Consider the following 22,647-nt stretch of genomic DNA (forward strand, 5'->3'; position numbering starts at 1 on the left):
GAATCTTCATGAGTCAGAATGACTTGATATTTGTTGTGGAACATCTTTGGGGTAAGGTCTACCACATTTGTTAAAAGAAGTGGGAAATATAGATTTTTACATTTTTTTATGAATTTTTGAAAATGTAAAAATCCCCATTGGTTTATAATGGGACACATTTCAAAGTGCTATAATTTGAAAGCAGTTGAAGACATTGATAGAATTACTACTGGCAATAAATGGGAAGTCACATATGGGCTTTCATTTGGTGCCATGACCTTTGACCTTGAGTGACCTCGAAAGGTCAAACAAATGCCAGTTAATTCCTTTAAATATGCCGTTGGACTACAGGACCATTGGTCCTATTTTTTTGTGTTGCCTCCCAGTGTTCATGGTTCAGAGTGTAGAAGAATAAAATGGCTTCATATGACATGCAAGTTTTACTAAACAATGGTCCATATAGTTTTGTAAATCTTATTTGATTTCTACAGAGTCTACAGAGCCCCACATGGTGACATGTGAGGAAAAAAATGCAAATGCGTGGCCATGAGTTAGTAATGCACGGCCATAACTTTCATTGAAGTGTATCACGGTAGTTCATACCAAGGTGAAAATAAAATGAAATCAAATTGAGGTGTTCCATGTTGGTAAGACCATCAAATCAGTGTGCTACATTGTACAGTGATCTTGTAGGTGAATTGTCTTGTGGTCAGGCATTAGTTGTATCTCGTGGCCACGTTTTTTTTTTTTCTCACGTCAACAAAGGGACTCAGTAGATGTCAATGCTTTCTTTCATTCTATCTTTTTAGCTTTTATGAATCAGTGCTTTTCTTTTAATTCCTGAAAATGAAATTGCCAAACTTCAGTTTCTCATTATTATTGCACACATATCACAAAAATAGTGTGTCAGCAGGACAAATACAGAGTATATGGTTTGCGATAATGTTAAAAAAAAAACTCTGTGTTTTCTCTACAACATTGCTTTTCTCTCTCCATGTTGATTTATGTTGGTATATTCAGTTTTGTTGTTGCGTGTGTCCATGTGTGACATGTGCTCGTACACACAGCAGCATGTGCGACTGATCCTGCAGGCTCTGTTTCCTTATTTATCCTGTTAATGATTGGGTATCACTTGGGTATCAGCATCAGTAAGACCACTACTCAGAGGAAAGAGAGATGGCTGTCCTCTCTCCCTGCCTAATGGACCCACATTATTCAGTCCATGTAAGTGTCATCTCACCATGGCTGAAAATGGCCTGTGAAATCAAAGCCTGTCTTACAGGAAGTGTCATCAATGCCACTATTAATTCGTGCACCACTGCCACTGCAGCTGTGGACCTGTTTTTCATTCTCTACACCTCCCTCTCTCTCTATCAACCCTACTTCTCTCACTCCACCTCCCGGGGGATTTGGCATGTACGTCTTCAACGGAGCAGAGGAAACCTAAAACAAGAGGGATTCTATTAAAAGGTGTCAGCCAGCAACCAGATATCAATAACCTCCGTGCATGTAGAGCAGAGAGCAAACCCCTGGGAATCTGCGGTTTCACTTGGGTGTGTGTATGTGTGTATAGCAGCATTTACCCCCATGCGAGCAGCATACATCTTCATGTATCATGTCTCCTATTTGTGCCATTAAGCGTGCTTGATGTTTGATATGATACCAGAACTAGATCAACTAATTGTGGCAGTATTGAACCAAACTCGCAGAGACATGTTTCTGTCTTATATTTTCTAAATAACTTAGCAAAGAGCTTTTTTTGAGCTTTGCCGCACACATGTGGTTAAAAGTGTTCACCTCATGCTTCTGTTTAGAATCACTGATATACTGTACATTGTACGTGATCAGCTAGTGCCATTATCGTTCATCACTCTACACAACCACTCACCAAATGCTGAACTCCCTTTGTCCCAAAGTGCTCTCTGATTCTGCAGGATGGCTTTATTATGCATGCCAATCACAGTTAGAATTAGGCCCTATTGACCGGGCAACAGCATCATCTGTCTCCTAATTAGCATAAAAAAAGGAGTTTTATCACAGACAAGATATTAAAGTACAGCATGCACCTCTCCTGTTGTGCTGTATTTCAAACATATTGTATTTACCTTGTCTCTGTGTTTATCCTGTTCACGGAATGGGAATTTCACATAAATATATTATGATCTTGTAGCAGTATATAATTTTTCTAATTACTTCTTAACTCTCACTATCCCATAACACAAACATGTTTCCATGGTTTATTAATTTGTAGACACACAACTTTTGTTTTCAGTTGCGGTGTCACTAGTTGCCTAGCCCACCAATTCTGTCTGTCGGTCAATCTGCAGAAGCTGACCTCTGACCTAGCGGGTGTGGAGCAACAGAAAAAGGTTCTGGAGTTGGAGCTGGAGCAGTGGAGGCGGATCACGTTTCCCCAGCAAACTGTACCAGTACCAACAACAGCACCAGTAAACACAGAGTGCTCGTCCTGCCAGGGCCGAACCGTGCCCACCCCAGCTGACCCTGCCCCCCAGGTCCTGGAGGCTGAGGTTAAACAACTTCAAGCAAAACTTAAGGTTAGTGGTTAGAAGTTTGGGGTAGAGCTCCATGGTTAATGATTTGCTCTCATTCTTTGTCTTATCATACATGCCTTATGAGATAAATCTTTTAATAGGATGATGGTATTAAGGACTGTGTTCATTTCCAGTTTTGTGCACTACAAAGCTTAACTGGATAATACCATGAATAACAAGCTAATAAGGGTATTATATCTGCTCTGTCCCAAAAGCTGTGTTTTTTTTTCTGCTTTCTTTCTTACATCAGTCATATTATATTTTACCATTGCATTTACCAGATCTTGACTCAACTAAACACCTATAGGAGATGTTGGAGTAGCATGTTAGGCAGTGCCATCATCAAAACTCCAAATGGGAGAATATCTTTTAGAGAAATGATGTTCATCTCTCAAGCAGAGTTCACATACTTAGCGAAGAACTGAAGGTGTTCTGGAAGTACATACTAACACCTTACTAACACAGTTTTCACACCAAAACACATCTGGGGGTTATCTGTTTTTTGTTTTTTTTTAACCTGCCAAAAATACATGATTGACAACTTTCACGCTGCCAGCAGATGAGTTGTCTTTCTGTTTTTTGTATTCAGTGTGTCACATTCACTGTCATGAATACATCATAAGCAAAAACATCAATAAACACCAAAATATATTGGAGGCCACTGAGAGTGCTGTGATAGTTAAAATTTTGTGTCTCTTAACTTCAGCCTTTCTTTAAAAATCAATGACTGAATAATTCTAGAGTGCTGCTCAAACAGATGGATGGAGTTGGTGACTGGTGACACATGTCATTGTGTTATGCTGGAAAAGGAGTGAGAAATAGCAGGTACGGCCGGGTGTTGTGTTTCCATTACTGTTGATCAGAGCTGGAGCCAATAAATACTTATGACTACTGCAGAGTCATTTGACCCAGGAAAGACAGTTAATTGTGCTCGATTATACCCTTTCACACTGCAGACAAAAGACAGATATAAGTGGGTATTTTATTCAATGTGAAACATGTTAATCATTAATGTTGGTTTTGGCTTTAACTTGCCATTCGTTTGCATATTGTGGGACATCTGTGAACAAAAGTGAGAAAAAGTATCAATCTAGCACATTGCAGGTTCTTCCTCTGTTGCCTTTTTGAAAGCCATCGTGCAGTGCAACCCAGCTGAGCAGGTTGGAATTACTGTACACATATATTCATTTTTATAAAACATTTCACTGATGTTTTATTAAACATCAGTATTTCTGAGTCACTTTAACATCTCTCTGGTTGGAACAGCCCCTAGTCCTTGAGAAGTTTAGAAACTCTGTCAAGGTTTTACTTTCAAATCATGCAGCATAAAAAACTAATTCTTGAGCCTTTCAGTTTACACTTAAGATCACCTGAAATTGCATGTGATTTCGACATGAATTTGCATTTCTTATCATTTGATCTTATTACCAAGTACCTGTCAGAAAGATGAGAAATAGGGTATAACAGTAGAGACGTGCCCTACATCATAGGGAATGAGGAGTGAGTGGTACCACTGTATTATCACCCTCTCCACAGCCAGCTCGTCAGTGTCACCGAGCAGATTGCCAATGTCATTACACACAGCAAAGGAAGTCATGTCAGGTGACAGCAAACGGGATGCTCTGTGGGGGTGCACATTCTGAGAGAGCGCATTGTCAAAAGCTTGTGCTTGTACATCTCCCACCAGAGACACAGGCCCTTTTAAACCAAAGTAACATGCACATTCAAATATCTATCAGTCTCATGATCTGAAACCAAGCTGTCATCTCCAGCCTCATGTCTCTGGTCCTCAGAATGAAAGGATTACAGTGCCAAAGTGAAGTCGTTTACACAAATGGCATCTAAGTACCTCATGTGGCTCAAATACAGGGAAAGTATTTCAACTACAGTAGACTCGTAAATGGTAATACCAAACCGGAAGTGTATTTTTTTTTAAAGGCTACATAATTACAATAGTTTATAAGAGTAAAAAACAGACTAATTTGTTAATGAGTTGAAGTAATATCAATCAGTCAATAATGATCAAATTCATTGTGATTAATCAATAAATGTGGTGCTACACCTTCCAAAAACTGTTAAAAATCTAAGGGATTTGATATGCACTTCATTTTTTGAGGAATTATTTTCCTTTAATGTTAGTAATTCCAGTTGAGAAGCCTGATACTAGGCACCATTGAAGCCAAGTCAAAAATATTCTATCTGTGGTGTTGATTGTCTAAATAAATAAATTATTCTCTTTCTAGTTATTAAGTACTTTTTTACACATCATTTATGATTACACAATATGTCAGTTGTGGGATGATTTTGTGATAGTGAAGGTATAAAAGGCATTATTAAGACAAGCTATAAAAGTCATTAGTCAAGTCATGAAAAACAAAATGTGTAATGCACATTTAAAAAAATTGTATAGGTCTTTAAAACTGTATCTCTTTCATAGATATTAACCTTTTAAATATATTCCATAGTCACGCTCCATAAATTGTTATTTTGCCTAATTACTCCCCTTATCACTTTCACTTTGAAAAATACTGCTTTCCTCTTAACCTCTTTTAGCACCTTCCACCCTCCTGCTGTAACTATAATGAGGAGGCATGCTGCGCCTGACCTGTCATCAGCCATGTCGTGAAAAACCATCCCCACCCCCTTATTGCACTCACTCAAACCCATTAATAAATACACACCGTGTGCCCTCCCCAGAGTGCAAGTGCAGAGGTCACAAGGCAGGTGGCGTCTAACAAAGCCCTGCGAGGCCAACTCCAGGAGAAGGAGGACAAGCTCCGCCAGCTGCACGACAAGTTAGTCTCACACCTTTCTCTTTATTAGTATTAGTTGTTTCTCTTTGTGGTTTTTCTTTTCTCTATACTAAAGCCCTTTCTCTTTCGTCCTTTTTCTGCATTCCTGTCTGTCTTTGTCTATCCATCTCTCTCTGTCTCTATCTGCATGCTTGCACATTCGCTGCACCCCTCATCTGCAGTGTTTGATTCCACCATGTGGCAGCACTCAGTCTGCTGCACTCCACTCATGTATGTTTCTCTTCTGAGTGAATTATTTGAAAAATATGCATGTTCTCATCAGCAAGCGAATAAGAACAAGTAAAAGAATTGGTGTGTTCATGTGGGTGTCTTGTGTGTCATGTAGTGTAGTGTTTCTTATGTGGGTAGCTGATGTGGAGTGCTGATCAAAGCACTGTATTGATTGTTTGTGTGCCGCAGGAGGGACCAGTTTGGCCCATGACACCCAAACCCACACAGTATCACTCTGGCCTGTGGGCCACATAGCCTTAATGAGTTACATGGTTCACCTACTGGAGCACTGGGTGCATTGCATAGTCAGGATGTATAGCTATAAACAATTCACTCAGGAAAAGTGTTGAGATTTGAACAGTGCTGTGAAAGGCATATATCATCATTCTGCATTAGAATTTCATCTTTGAACTGAGAGAAAGGTACAAAGAACAACTTGGCTTTCCTCCCTCTCATTCTCTTTGTCTAGTATACTGTGTCCTCTGCCTGCCTTTCTCAATAATGCATACAGGGCATGTGTACAATGATAGTGGGTATGTGTTTGTGTGTGACCAAAGTGCAGCAGATCACAGCCAGAAGAGTGAACATCCCTCAGCTGAGGTACTACGACAGCCTCAGCCTCTCCTCAGACTCTTGTGACACACTCTCCCTCTCACTCGCACACACTCGTGTAACTTGCCATCTCTTCTAGCACTACCGCTCAATTGCCTCCATGGAGGGACCCCTTCTCAGAATGAAAGACATGTCTAGACGTCTCTGAAATATACATCTCAGCACACACACAGGGAGCAAGGCTGCTTCGCCTTAAAGAAGAGAAGGGGGAAAAAAAGAAATGAATTTCAAAGTACACCGGCATGTCCTCAGTCAATATCCGGCACTATGGCCCTGCTTTATTTATGAAGCTGCTTCTTTCATCTTTAGCCCTGTTGTCTATCAGCCACATGAAACATCCACCAGCACTTCATTCTTAACAACATACACAGAAATGTGCACTCTCGCTTTCTGTCACGCACACACTTCAGACTACTGACTGTTATCATTATAATACACGCATGTTTGATGAACAATATTGCCAACAAGCGCAGAACAAAGGGAACAAATGTGAGAGTGATGGGGATATAGTTTGAGGCTCTCATTCTCTCTTTTCCACTAACATTCATAAATAGAGATCACACGTTCCAGCTGAAACACCGTATATCCTCCATTCTTTTTTATCCTCTATTCTTTTTGGGGTGCGGGAGAAGAGAACATCTAAAATAAATGTTGTCGATCTAATTGCCATTAGCATTGGGGCAGAGGGAGCTGCTGCTGAGGCTCTTATTGCTGCTCTCTGTCTTTAAGTCAACACCAGACAGTCATCTGAAAGGTTAAATATGGGTTTCTCATTAATGGCCAAATCCATGGAGTAACCAGCCAGCAGTGCTCCCCCCCTGCCCACCAAAGTCCCTAGGCTAGACTCTCTCTCATTAATTTAATGTCACTCCAATAGGACAAGCTCACATTTATTTAGCCAGTCTGCCCTCAAGCACTCATCCACCTAGGGAGACGGGGACATTTACTTACACGATAGCATTTGCTCTGGTGTTGCGTCATTTGTTTATTTAAAACCACAAGCCATGATGCGTGTGGGAGCTAAGAGATCCTCTACATCTTTGAAATTAAAAAAAAACTGCAAAAACCGTTTTAATTAACTGCATCCTTATGATCTTTATTCTATTTGTTCCAATTCCCCACGGTATAGACAACCATGAAAAATGCCTCATATTGCCTTTTATGAAAACAGAATAAAACATGCTAACATACTGCATCCATTTAAATGTGGTCTCACTATAAACATGGCTCTGTAGAGTGCTGGAATATTAACTTGTCAATACAGCAGGTTATTAAATAGGAGATGACACATGTTTGCAACAGAAATCAGCACAAACCGTGCCTCTCTTTAGATAAATATCATTAGCACAGTACAGCAGCCACAGCAAACATTTTAGATTCTCATTCAGTATTCCCTCCGTAATCAGTCGTTTCCGAACCAAATCCCCCTGCTGATGTGCTTTTATATGTGACTGTGTAACGCTGAGCTGAAAATAATAAACATTTAAATACTTGATTAGTCTTTCAAGTTGTGTCACTGCTGATTCAAAATGCAGTTTGTCAAAAAGGACTCCCCAGTCACAGTGAGTGCAGCATTCCCCACCAGAGCACTTGTTCTAATATATGCCAGTTAGAATTATATATGCATCCTTATTTCACCCCCCCTCCATTTACCCAAACAGCATGCCAGTGTATTTAGTTGTCATAATGAGCTGTCATGCCTGATGCACTGCATGGGGACACTGCGTCTGCCTGCCAGCTTTGCATGTGTGTGTATGTGGTGTGTGTGTGTCTGCCTCTGTGTCTCTATGTAGATGCTGAACAAGAGTGTGTTACGTATTTAATTATTTCCAGGACGACCCACGTAGAGCGAGACGTGAACATGAAAAGGCAGCTAGTGGAGGATCTGAAGACGAGGCTGAAGTTCCTGCAAGAAATGGAGAAAAGTTACCGTGGTCAGGTGGAGGAGCTGGAAAAGAAGGTACCACCCAGTTTGTCTGATGCGTTTTGGTTTGATGATACAATATACAAAACCTACTAGAAAGTATTTCATGAAGCAAAAACATAATGTTACTCAGGCAAGCAGATTAAACTATGGCTGAGCTCAGTCTTTGCTGAACAGAGAAGGAAAGTCTAGTTACTGAAAAAAACTGAAAATGTCCAAATTTATGTTTAAGTTTATTGCAAGAGATGAAAACACTTATTATTATTAAGCCTTTCTTAAATACACTAAGGAGTTGTGCAAGATGTTCATCCATCCACTTTCTGATCCAGTTAGTCCTTGTGCAAGATGTGTCACTCTTAAAATAAGCAAAATAAACTTTTCCCTCTGCAGGGATGTTACGCAAACTAATATTGATGAAACCTTGTTCATTACGTGCTGGAGCTCATGAGGCAACTTTTTTTTTAATGACATTATTTCTCTCATGAAAAACATACCTGACATTATTTTTGTTTTACATTTACTCACTTAATCCCACTAACAAGGATTTTTAATTTCTGAATATGAATTATTTGAAGGTTTATAGTGGTGCTCAGAATTATATGTCTTAAGCAAAATTACAGTACTGCTACCCTTTTTAACATATATTTTTCACATTTCTGTGTCCGCTCATCTACTCCCCACAGGTAAAGACTTTAGCAGAAGAGGCCACCAATCGGAAGGCCCTTATTGAGTCTCTAAAGAGAAGACTGAATGTGGCAACCACAGAGAAGAGCCAGCTTGAGACTTCCTGTGCAAAACTGAAGGAGGACCTGGAAAAAAAGGTTCAATGCAGACTATTTTTTTTTTTTTTTACATAGGATGCTTTGTAATTAATATATATTATTACTAATACATATCAGTGTATAGGATTGTTACCATACATGAGAAATATATAGATATGTTTATAGATATGTGTGTGCATATTAGGATTGCATGATAAAAAAACATATCCTGGTGAATCCACACTACAGTGACTGACCAAAGAATCTGAAAAGTTTCCAAATCACAAATGAGAGAAGACTTAATTGCCATAATCTATCACAAGACTGTTTGCACTCCCAACAAAAACAATAAGAAAACTATCAATGATTGTAATTTTTTTCTCTATACAGGAACAGCGCATCCATGCCTTACAGACCCGTTTAGGAGCTAGTGAGCAGGCTTTAGCTGCACTGGAACAGACTGCTACTGAACAAATGGAAGGGTTGACCCAGCAGAGCTCCCATGCCTTGGACAGGGTTCAGAGGCAGTTAGGTCAGGCCCACTCACAGCTGGAGCAGCTTTATGCCTTTGTACAGGTATGTTTTAAAAAGAGAAAAGCAAGGGATCGTCAGTGTTTTCATCTATTAATTGTAAAAGCATTGTGTGCAAAATTAACCTTCGGTAAATTGCTTATGAAATGTGACCCTCAGCTTTAACTCTATATGACACATTCTCTGAGGGCTAAAGCTGGACACTCTTTTTCTCACATTTGCCCAGAAAGTTGTGGAAGTATTTATGTGCCCCACCTCAGCACGTCATTTTCATTTTCCCAAGAGAGCAACAGGCTCAGAGATGGACAGACAGCAGAGACTCTGAAATGAGGAAATGGGTACTAGGAGGCAAGAGGTACTGCAGAACCTGTGGACAGAGAGTTTAAAAAAAAAAAAAAAGGAGTTTTTGGGGGGGGCTTTTTGTTATTGAGGCAGTATAAGTTCTGCACTGTGTTCTTTGTCATGCTGAAAACTGCAAAGTATTGCTGGTCTTAGTTGACACATCACTTCAATGTTTCATGGAGGTCAGAGTACCAGGGATTTCTTGTGTGACATACTGGAAACAACCATAAAACAGCAGCGAAAGCTGAGTCTGTAATTCAAGGAGTGGAGAGGTGCTCACTGTCCAATGACCTCAGGGTTGCATCTTTGTTTTTTGCTGATGGTGTAATTCTGTTATGTTTTTAGCCAGTCATTTGTGGTACATTGTTAGAATAAGAGTCAGCATCTCTCTCTCTAAGGTCAGGGTTCAGAATTTTGTCCCCTTCAGGACAGAAGGAAGATGCTTCCCCCAGGGAAGCAGTTCAACATGTTGTTGTGATGTTGAAGTGAAGTTGAGACAGAAACTCAAGTGCAGAAAAGGTGAAATAATGTGATGTCAGCAATAACGCACATATTTATCACATTGTTACAATAAAGAGGCAGCCCAGCCTGAAGGTAAAGCTCTCACTTCACATGACATCAGTCTGCATTACATTACCAAATATGGTCATGAACTCTTACCAGAAGGGTAGCTTTGAATTACTTATTTTCTTATTTGACAGGATAGCTAAAAATTCAGTTTGAAAGCTGTAGTGGCCTCTAAAGCTGAAGTTGTGAACTGTGACCGAGGGAATATCCCTCACCTCACCTTCCCCTGTGGGGTGCACACAAAATATGTGAGAACACAAAAGGTCCTTGTTGGAGCCAGTGTTTAGTTTATCTGTTCCTGTTCTTTTTGGTTAAGGAAATATTAACTCAGGTCCACACACAATCATCCTATCTGCAACAATGCACATTAACATTAGATACAATTTGCTGTATAATGGAAAACAAAGAGAATAAGAAGAGGAGCTTTTCTGAGCTATTGTAGAAACATGGTGGACACTGGGGAGGAGACCTGCTCGTTCTAAGGTAAAGAAAACATTATAATTCAAATGTTCAGCTTATTATGCACTAATGAAAACATAATCCTGACCACTTCATTTTCTGCTATTGGATTCCCAGGCTGAACACACACAGTCTTATCAAAGTGCAGTTTATAGATGACTTTCTCATTAAACCATAGTATGTTACAGATATAATAATAAAATGAAATCATAGAATCAAAAATGGTACAGGCATATGATCTGGGTACCTTCTGGGGCCTACAGACCCAGCCCCAGCTCAAAACACACTGCTCATCCTAACTGGACTGGAGCAGCTCAGAAGCAGGTTGAGAATGTGGCAGAGCAGAATGACATCTGGGTTATATTAGTTAGACTGCAACCATCATGACCTGGCCCAAAATAGGGGTCAGGAGGTAGGGCGTATGGATAGAATTGTAATTATTTGTGTATACATCATTATGCATGTGCATTTTTTTGTAATGTATAAGGTGATGCAAGCCACCACTGTTACTGAATTCTGTGCACCCAGACCAAATGTGCACTATTGTCTTAGTGTAGAGCTAATCCATCACCTTGAGGTGTGTTTGTATCAGCCTGTGTGCGTCTGGCAGACACTGATAAAGACTGTCCATCAACTCAGCTCAGGTGACACCTGTCTATCAATGGAGGAAATAGGTTGGCAGAGATAGATGGTGTTTTCACACACATACATAAATCAGGTGAAAATTATAGAGAAAATACAGAGGCATTTTTCAATTACTGTTACCTTTAAAGCCAGAAATATAATAAATTATTGTAGAAATATCCTTTTCACTTGCATTACAGGATAATTGGAGGTTGATAGGGCATATTTATATTTAGCATCTTTTTCTAATGTAGGTAAAAAACCTTTTTTCTTTTCTTAGATGTGCTGCCTACACACACATTAAAATGTAGAAGCGACAAATATGCATCTGTATGCAACCTTTAAATAGAGGGTGTATTACATACAGTCACAGATGTATAGATGTGCATAGAAATACAGTTCACACTTGTATTGCTCCTCTCCTCCATTCCCATAACCCTAGGCTGGTGGGGCCAGTGTGTTGTTGTTGAGGATTCACATCATTGTTTGTCTCCCCCTGGCTCCTGTGATCCCCTATAAGAACACCAAGCCCTTTGACTGGACTGCCTGACGTCCGGAGGAGATTTACTCTTGTCATGTATTGATCAGGACCGGAGGGCTGTGCATGTGTGTGTGTAGATGCGTCTGTGTGTCTTTATGAGCTTGTGTTTTATTTCTTTTTTTTTTTTTTTTTTTTTTTTTTTTTGTTCTTTGTGCCTGTATGTGTTGTGGGTGTGTGTATTTGTGTGTGGAGATTTTTTTATTGTGTGCCAGCAAACCCTTTTGGCCCCTGCACACGCCCCAGGCTGTAAGCACTGCTGTTGAACTGCTAAACAGTGGCCCTGCATGTAGTGACTACTCCAAGTGCACACACACATACACACACTAGAGGTAGGTCTATTGCCCAGAATATTTTGGCATGTCATCCCTGCTGAAAAGATTGTGCGCCGTTTGTGTAATGTCTTTTCTTTTTCAGGAGTATGTATGTATCTTACATTATGTTATGTTGTACATGATATATGTATGTTTTCATAACTTCAAAATGCTGCATAGGACTAGAAAATGCACTTTCCTATAACAACACTTACTTTTAATTACATCATGTTACTTTAATGCAGTGGTTCTCATCTTTTTCTGTCATGCCCCCCTTTTGAGGACGAAAAATCTCCAGGCCCCCTCAACCCCAACAACATTGTGACAGTGGTGAAATTATAACCTTTATTGAAAGAAACGTCTATATTGTAACAATAATACTTTTTGCTTTTCCTTGAATAATTTGTTGTGTAAATTAAAAATAACTTTGATTTTTGCTTGAACAATACACATAATTTCAACAAGACTGCTTCCTGGGACAATATTTTTCCAAATAAATATAAGAAATACACAATTATCTTACAACTATGACAATAAAGTTACTTTTTTTAGAACAACAAAAAAATTTTGGTAACAAAGATAAACATTTTAACAATATCAGTGGCTGTAATGAGCCCGTTTACATTACACATGTAAGAACATTAAAGTGCAAACTGTGCAAAAACAGAAACATTGCACATTTTTTCTTTTCCAGTCCAATCCATGTCAGTTCTCCAAACCTAAACTCTTTGTCTAGTGACAGATCACAATGGCAGTAAATTTGTTTGCTGTACGTCCCTAAAATGAGTCCAGGGAGCTCCAACGCTAAAACATTAGTTCCTGCTACATGTTCTAACCTGAGAAAAAAAACAAAAAAACAGCAGTCATCCCATGCCCCCCCCCCCGGCAAGCCTTCGCCCGCCCCACAGTTTGAGAAAACACTGCTTTATTGTATCTGTTGTGTAAAAGGTGCTAACAACAGTAAAAATCTTTCTCTAGTTTGTGGGTTAGATAGAAAACAGTAAATAGCAGTTGCTTTTTTAGTCATGTTGTAGCTTTTGTCATGGCTGTCTAAACAACATTAAATTGCAGCATTTACCCCTCCCACATTGATCCTAATGTTGTTGAATGGCCCTTTGTGTCCTCATGTGTGTGAAGAGGTTCAGAGGTTGCTAGTTATTAAAGAGGATATCTTTTAGTTGCTTATTTGATCCCCATCTCCATGCCCTAATCCTCGTCCTGTCTAAATTGGCCCTCTGGCTATAGTGATTGTGCTACCAGGCAGGCTAAAAGCGCTTAACAAACACACATACACACACATCACCTTCTGTATATGTATATGTATTTGAAAAGCTTGCATGTGTGTGTTTTTGATTATGCGCTTGTGTGCATGCATACTCCCCTTCATTTGTCTCTCCCAACGCTGAGAATGAGTGATAAATTCAGCCCTTAATCTCTTTCTGGATTATTCCACATGCAGGGTTTAGGTCAATTGAATGTAACCGTTGACTGGTGACAGTGAATATCTATTAGGCTATAAATACAAGAACGGGCTTTCTGACTGTTAGTTAATGAGCTGTGTATTCCTTTGGGGTAAACACAGCTCTCAGATCACCAAAAAGAGCTGAAGTTGTCCTCTTTTATCAAGAAATGAACTAATGGCTATGATTTCTGCTTATCCTCTTTTAATCAGGGCTACTGTACTTACATTTAATGTGCGCTGAAGTAGTTGGCCACCTGTGAAAATGGTTTTGCAGTGCTGGCAAGATGAAATTAATTGAGCAGGATCAAATTGTGGTCACACCTCCCGTCGTCAACAAGCAACTGGACCATCTGATTTGCAGGACTAAGAATTTTCATGAATAGTCCATTTTTGTTGGTTAGACTCTTAATATTGACCAAGACCCAATCACAACCCACTCCACCCCTTTGCTTTATCTGTCCACTTAGCATGTTCACATCAAGAGTAAAGTGTGGTAATGGTAGAGAACATTCCTAGAACTGATGATGAAAGGAAAGAAGCCCATAAATGCAAATATATATAATGTTCAAACATAAGACAATTCAAAAACACTTATAAGAACATGTTTTTCACAAGATATAGGGAAGAGGGTTATTAATTGTCACCATATGTTCACTGTTGTTTATGTATATATTTCCCTCCTTGAGTTAGTTATTATTTGTTTATTTATTCGCTAGCACAACTAAGAAAGGCATTGGTAAAAGATTATATGTGTATTTGTATGTGTGTATATGTATAAATGTATATATGTGTTTATGGATGAATGAGTGTGTATGTGTGTGTGTGTGTGTGTGAATAAATATATAAATATAGAAGAGTAATGTAAAAGGAGGAGGGACATATATTATTAATAATATTGTAGGGAGAGGGGGTGGGATTAAATAAGTTATACTTCTTCCCACCCCTTTTCTGGCATGTAAATGGAATTATTGTGCTTTTCTTCTGACTAAGATTGTTATGATTCTTGATATTTGTATTATTATGTATGTTTTGCAAGTGCATATATGTTAAATTTCATTGCATGTTCGGAATAAATCACTAAATCACTATATATTCGCAAATAACTGTCCAAAAGTAGTAAAATCCATCGGAATATCTTAGTTTAACATTGATTAAATGGTTAATGTGGATCATCATAACAGGTATTTTAGAAAAAAGGAATTCTATTTAAAATGTCAATACAGCGTCTTGTAAATATTGATTTGTGAGTGACAGTAGTTATTTCTGTGTCCCTTCTATGATGCTTGAAAAATATTCCAGGGGCAATTTATATGGCCTTCCATATTCATCAGATCAGTGATATAAAATAATTTTAAAATAAAAAAAAAAAAATATATATATATAGAATAGATCAGTGCAAGGTAGAAATACACAGTGTGTCAAGTGTGGACATGCTTCCAGGCTCTTCTCAGTAGATTCATCTTTATTCATCTTGTTTCATCCTTTGAATTTCGTCCTATATGTCATGGTTATATAATATAACTGATAATAGCAACAGCTCACCAACATTCCTCACAGCATGGAAGCAGGCAGGAAGATTGCAAAGTGAAGGCAAAGTGATGTAGATTGGGGTCACTTTGACTGTTGGAATGCAAGTTCTGAATAAAAGCAGAAAGTTCACTCAAATGTGATGTACTGTGTTGCAGCTATTTTAAAACCATGTCATAACAGACTTTAAATAATTACTATTGCTCGGTTATATTAGTATTGTGATAGAATTACCTGTACTTTATTTAACAAAAAAATTTTTTTAAGAAGTTCTCTTTTAGCACTGTCTAGCATGGCTAAATTAAATACTGGCTTTCAAGAGGGCCTTTTGTATTTTTAGGGGCCAGCATAGGAAGGGTGACGCAAGGGGTGCTGGATTGGTTGAAATCTGCAACTTCCTCTCCTGGTGTAATTAAATATGATGCACTGAACCTTTAAAACAACGCATGCACATGACTATAGCACTAAAATGTTAAATCATCAAATCAACTTCTAACCCCTCTAGATCTGTTTACAACCTGTTTTCAGTCTCCGTAAGTAGGTCTTCACAATACTGTGTTTATATTCTACAGTATTCTTTTGTAATCCTAATGGGAAAGTAGTGCCTCTGTACCATACTCCTCACATTGCAGAGTTATGACTTTAACTTTGCACTCATGTGAGAACCACCGTTGGCTTTACACACTGCACCTGGTCCAATTGTGTGAAATTAGCGATGGAGTGGAGATGTTTTCAACTATTCAACATCGTTCACATGTGATTATCCTTTTTTGTGTAATGCACTTGAGTGCTTTCATAAGTCTCTATATGTGTGTACATGCTGTACTTCTTTCGTACTTGGTTATATTGTGTACTGTCCAGCAGCAACTTGTACTTTGTTTTCTTTTTTTTTATTTTGTTTTGTGTACTGCCAGTTCTCCTGTCTCTAGCTTTCCCTCATCTGACCATCTATTCCAAGGTCAGCTTTTCAGCAGGCTTACAAGGGAATGATACAGAAGATTATTGCCTCGATCAATAAGCTCAAAATGAAGCAAAGGGGAGTTTACTTTATTGACTTTCTCGTGTACAGTGGCAGTTTTAACATTTAATTGTCTCTCTGTATTTAGAGCAAACTCCCATTTAGTGCCCGTCAACTGTGCCATCCCAGGCCTTCCTTGTCTCACTTGCCATTCACTCGGGCACCATTTGAAACAGCCCCTCGTAGCTTAATTATTAACAGTGTTATGCTGCCCTGTTGTACTGTGAGACATTCAGAAAGCAAATAAATAAATGAATGGCTGTATTTTCAGTATCTCTCTGTCTTGCGCTCTCTGATGCATGATTCTCTGTCTGTGGAGATTTTAGCAAAACTTGGGGTGCGTTTGATATCAAAGCTGTGTTCCCTCAGCTTTCAATCGACGGGGCAACAAACCCTCAGGTCCACATTCCTACAAGGGAGCGTGAGGTGAAACCGAAGAGAATCTGAGTGTGTCAAACTCAATATTCCTCCATAATGTACTAGGCCTCTCTGGCGCATGCTTGATCAATTTCATTTATTCATCTGCCAGGCAGAGCTATCCCTCTTGTTTTTCTATATCCATTTCATCATCCTCTTCTTTTTTTTATTCCTTCTTCTCCTCCGCCTTCAGGCCCTGGCCAGTGAAATACTTTTAGACGTTCATGAGGTCAAGCAGCAGTTGATGAAGAAGAGAAGGTTGAGGCAGGCCAGCGCTGTGGCGGCAAAGGGCGGCCTCTCAGCCAAGTCTATGATCAAAGCCAAGTCCATAGCTGCCTCCATCCTCAATATGTCAGAGAATGATCTTGCAGACATAATGGACACGGACCAGGTAAGGCCAAGGGACAACATTTTACACAAAAGCAAACTTAAAGATCTTTATCAAGTTTAGATTATGCCAACAGCACTCAACATACCTTTAATAGATTTTTTACACTGTACAGTTTCTAAACGTCCACAAGTTTTCAGGGCGTTTCATTCAGTAATTGCACCGGAGGAATGGGAAAGACGTAATTTTATCAATGTGGGTTTAATGCTCTGGGCATATTTGTCAGTTGAGACTGAGTGGCAGGGAGCTACAGAATGTTTGGCCTTTTCTCTAGGAACAGAGAGATTGGTGGTCCATTTAGGAGGAAAGAGATGATGAGAAACTTAAGCCTCCTGCTTTTTGTACATTTTACCTGTAGCTAACAGTTTTTAACCTGGCTGGAAATCTCTGCCTCCATCTGACCGTCTGTTATTGATGAGTAGATAGATGTTGGCAAGTAAGAAAGGGTCAGTATGAAGTAATGTTTTTTAAAGGCGAACCACACATTCAGGTGTGCCACTAATAAGTTCCGAAGTTACAGCATATCATAGAAAGATGTGGCTCTATTGTTAAAGCAGCGTTCTTCCTCAAGACAAGATCAAAAACCTGTCAACCCCCACAGCTCATGTCAACTTGATATAAGATTTAATAAGACACAAGTTGAATAAGTACAACTTCTTCCTTTCTTGTGTTTCAGTCGAAATGAAAATCCTTTCTACAGGCTGCTGTTCTCTTGCAAAAGTCTGAGTTTCACACTCTTTTTCCAACTTGGTGGGCCCTTTCTCCTCCATAGATCATACCTAGCCATGTCATCAATTAGCAGCTCCATGTTACAATCATCCTCCCATCCCTGGGGACTCCCTCCTATCTATCACAAGATGAGAGAAGGTGCACCAAGCACTTACTCACACTTGAAACCAATTTTAGCCCTTTGCAGCCCAGCTCCACCCAGGAGATGACAGGGCACAGTTTCTCACTTGACAAAAAGTCCCCTTCATCAGAGCTGAAACATATGTGGGTAAAATCATTTTCCTCTTCATTCCACTTGTTTCTCCCACTGCATTAATAGTGGTTAATTGTGGACAGTTCAGTGCCCCAACATGGTAGGCAAGGTTTTTATTTATTTATTTATTTATCTATCTATTTAATTGGACTACTGTAGATCATCCAAGACCCAAGGACCCACTGGAGAATTGTAAATGTAGTGTCAGAGTGAGGTTGACAACTTCAGTGTGCGTATGTATTACTTAATGTTAGTTTGAATGTTTAAAATAGATCCTAAGTGGAAAGATTTAAGTCTGTGTCAAATGTGCGCAATGTTTTGGCTTTTGCCCTTATTCACCAAAAGAAATGTTCCTACTAAGCTTTTAACATGCCTAATGAAAATGAATATTCCACTAATATTCCAGTTTAGACACAGCCGTGCATACCCCACCTTGTCATTTATCATCTCAAAATATGGAAAAACGGCTGGAGCTGCTTGTGCCATTTTGCGGCGCTGCACTTGAATAAAATTTTTGTCAGAGTTTTCCAGTGGTTGCAGATTTATTTGACATTTGCACATATCCAAAAACCTGTTGATATCCAAGTCTGTTATAATGTTTTATTGGAGGTGTGTTCTGTCTTTTGTACCCCAGTCCTACAAACTGTCATCTAGTTGATTTATACATAACACACAGAAATGACTTTTAAAAAAATGAGATTGTATGTTGCAGCAATAACCTCAATTAAGACACATTCTCCAAATACGGTGTACATGCCCAAGGAATCCTCCTGAAAGTCATCTCATTTCAATTCCGCATATCCTAGTTGGAAAATCCATTTTTAAAAAGCCTAATGTTTACTATGCAGTCCATATGACTGGTGTCAAATTTGGAATATTGTCATAAATTAAACAATGACTTTTATGTTAGTGTGTAAACATGCGTGAATGGGAAACATGGGCACATGTTGGCCAGGGGGGGTTGGAGATGAAATGAGGTGCACCCACTCTGAACTGAAACAGGATTATCCATAATCTGAAGTCAAACCTCTGTGACATATGTAATATTCAAAATGATCCAGAGTATTACAGAGCTGAAATGTCATATTTGTTTGAGCGGTGAATTTTCTCAGCCCCGCTCTGCTAAATCCGAAGAACCTTTGCATATTCTTTGTAAATGTGTGCATTTTTTCTTTGGATATGAGGACGTGACATGAGGTTATCAGTTTGTCCCAGTTGTCTTCAACAATTCGAACACATAGCAAGTGTATTCATTTATTCACTTGGTCTGCGATACAAGTGTGCTGAATGAGAGCTCAGGGCTCAGAGGGATGCGTTTACTTTTCAGTTTTACTTTTAAATGAGAACACTTCATTGCCAACATGGTTACTTTTCTTTAGTTTGGAAGATTTTTCTGTCAACAGTATTTGCAGAAGTTTTTCACATTGTGGGGCACTGGTGCTTAGTTTTTAAATCAATGTGTTTTTGAATTTCAGGCAAAATTTTCAAATGAATTATTCCTGGTAGTGGTTGTACTTTAGGGGAATTTTGGGAACAGATGGCCTCCATGTAATGACCACCATCATTTCCAAAGGCTACATATTTTCTTTTCTCTTGAGCATGATCAACAATATCTGTTGATATTTTCCTGAGGTGTTTTATTGAACAAAAATATGGCTATTTGTGCAGCAATTACAGCCAGGAAGAGTAAAAGCTCTCTTTTGAGTAATTTTAATGGAAACATGCTCTGATTTATAAGCCTTTTTTATACAATTATAGTCATTTTTAAATTTACAGCTGCTTCCTTAAACATTCAAATGCACATGGTGTCAAATGCACTTTTTCTGTCAATACAAGGAAAGAATGCATGTAATTCTCTACACATGCTTACACTTCATTCTCATGCTGCACATTGTTATTTGCCTCCTTTCTTCCAGCAGTATTTAACAGAGGACCAGTGAGGGTCCACCAGCTCCAGGCTCCCTGGGTAACTTGTTGTGGAGTTAATGATCCAGATGTAATAAGGCTATAATTGCCAGGCCAGTTTGTTTTGCGCCTAATGTTAGATGGAGGGTCAGAGTGTTGTTATATATCTACCAAGGGTGGACAAGCACACTTACTCTCACTCATATGCAGACTTTTGGCCCACTGGGGAACTTGAAGGCAGTAGTCACAAAAAAAACACACATTCCTGCATGCTCTCGGACGTACATTTCAGTTACACTAAGCACCAGTCACTAATTAGGCATACAGCAGAATTACCCCAGACCCAGTACTATCATAGGAATTGCTCATAGAAGGTAACAGAAAACTGGTGAAGACCAAAGGGGAAACACATGCAGGGATAGGAGGCTCCAAAACCAACAACATACGCAAATAAATAGACTGTACATTATGTCACTATTATAAAAGAATCTACTTAGAGCAATAATTTGATATTACCCTGTTATTTTGCATAACCATAATCATCAACACCAGTTACCTGTATAAAAAAAGAATTGGTTGAAACTAACATAATGTTGTATCTTTATCACTTTAATAGCATTTTCCACCATTTGAGATATGACAAGCACTTAAAAATGTCACATTGGGATGCTTAGCTTCTCACAGCTTCTCATGACTAATTTCTTTGTACAGTTCTGTAATGGTTATGGGAAATCTGCTCAGTTCAAGTTTTGTTAACAAAGCCTGAAAGGCAAATAGAAATGCAGTGTTTATTTTATGTGTCCTGGTGTTACCAGTAAATGGTTCTTCTTCATTAAGTGTCCTCTATATGTATAAATGAACTGTTGTAAGACTTCTAGAAAGAAAATTGGAAAATGTGTCTAGATTTCCATGTGTTTTTGGTTAGGTTAAAAATGCATAGTGGTTCATCAGTGTTGCCCATATTAGATGGAAAAAGACAAGTGTATTACTTTTTCATCCAGCAACTTAATTTCTGATGATGGGATAGTCTATGAAGTACTTGTAGAAGATATTAAAACTGAATGTGAGTTTTTTTTATGTGATTTTATGTGGGGGCATGGTGTAGTCAGACATGCATGCTTGACCTACCAAATTTTAGCTACTACTTTGGATATGTGTATGTCCACACCTGACCAGGGACCAGGTGGAAATTAGGCCTAACCTGCATCTGGTACAAAACATCTTTTCTCTCAGATTTATTTATATATTTATTAATTTTTATATATTTATTTGGGTAATACATACATGTTCTGTCCATGTATCCATAACTGAAAAGGACTAAGCCGATCACATACACACTTTTTCAACGATCAGACACACAGACAAGTTAAAACTGTAACTATGCATTAATTAATTATAGATTATATATACGTTAGATACAGCTGTCATTACTCGTGTAATCATTTCATGAATCAGAATTCAGTAACAGAATTCGAACTTAGTTTTACCCCTCAGCCAAGGGGTATTGTAATCGTTTTGTCGTCTGTCTTTCCGTCTGTCTGTCCATTCAACGACATAATCGTATTATCTGAAGAATGCATTGACATATCTGCACCAAATTTATACTGTGGACGCAACTTGGCATGGAGCAGAAGCCTATCTAAAATAGGTGACCTTCACCTACTTTTTCAAGGTCAAATGGCCTCATGCAGTTATAATATCTGAGTACTTTCAAATATAAATATGCATGTACTAAGTTTTAAGTTTAAGTTTTAATAAGTTTTAAGACAGTCAAACTTAAATTATAGGGCAGTAACTTTGAACAGAATCTTACACTATTTGGCCGAGGGTTATTAAAAGTGCGCTGGACATTATGTTTTTCTTTTGATTCACAGTAACATTTATGTTAGCTAAGTGTTATTTGAATTTCTTTACAATTAAATGATAATAAACAATAACAGTATTGGTAGATTATACTCGTATAGATATTTATATTACTTCGTTTAGCTGAGTTTCACATGGTTTGTAATTTTTTTAACTGAGGATCCTCAAAAACACATTTTTATCTCAATGGCTGTTGAGCTATTGGGAAGTCGCTGTGTCCAGCGTCGTCTTCATTACCACTTTCTTCAAACATCTGTGACGAAACTACTCGTCAGATTCATTTAAAATTTTATATGTAGCTTCCTTGGGACAATGTTCACAGTTTTGAGATAATTACATTTTTTTTTTTTGGAAGAATTTTAAATATTAGCGGCATTGTACCCGTGGTGCCATTGTACGATAGCATGAAAAGTAGAACTTGTCTGCCACCACTATCCATTTGTAAACTACCATGTAATCATGCATTGTGCAGGTAATAATTTGAGCCAACATGTGAGGCATGAAGGGAAGAGCATGTATTTGTTTGGCCTGTCAAGCATGATTAAATTCATACAGCGGTAGTGAACTGCAGCCTTCACATTGTAGCATCGTCTACTAGCAGTAGAAATTTGATGAAATGGCGGCATAACCACTTCTGAAAATGGAGTATGGCGGCAGGGATGAAGAATTCAACGTAGAGAGAGGCTAAAATCGCCCAGCATACCTCACAACATTTGAATACAGACATAAAAATGTGCCTAGTAGATAGTCAGGTAATGTTTCTATTCATTTGGCGAGTTTGGCGGCGATCGGGCCTGTGGAGGCTGAGGAAAATCCGTACAAACGCCCTCCTGTGCTGCAACATCGATTGGACGGACAC

The 22,647-nt window shown here is 38.7% G+C and overlaps 1 protein-coding gene across 1 annotated transcript in view; it reads left to right on the forward strand.

The window, feature by feature from the left end:
• cntln (centlein, centrosomal protein) overlaps window positions 1-22,647 on the forward strand; it is a 108,917-nt gene that overhangs the window by 72,749 nt on the left and 13,521 nt on the right. Inside the window, 6 exon segments of the mRNA XM_030148872.1 lie at window positions 2,307-2,534; window positions 5,229-5,326; window positions 8,000-8,126; window positions 8,774-8,911; window positions 9,242-9,427; window positions 16,844-17,041. Coding sequence (XP_030004732.1) covers window positions 2,307-2,534; window positions 5,229-5,326; window positions 8,000-8,126; window positions 8,774-8,911; window positions 9,242-9,427; window positions 16,844-17,041 — 975 coding nt within the window.

Source organism: Sphaeramia orbicularis, chromosome 1, assembly GCF_902148855.1.
Source record: "Sphaeramia orbicularis chromosome 1, fSphaOr1.1, whole genome shotgun sequence".
Classification (NCBI taxonomy): Eukaryota; Metazoa; Chordata; class Actinopteri; order Kurtiformes; family Apogonidae; genus Sphaeramia; species Sphaeramia orbicularis.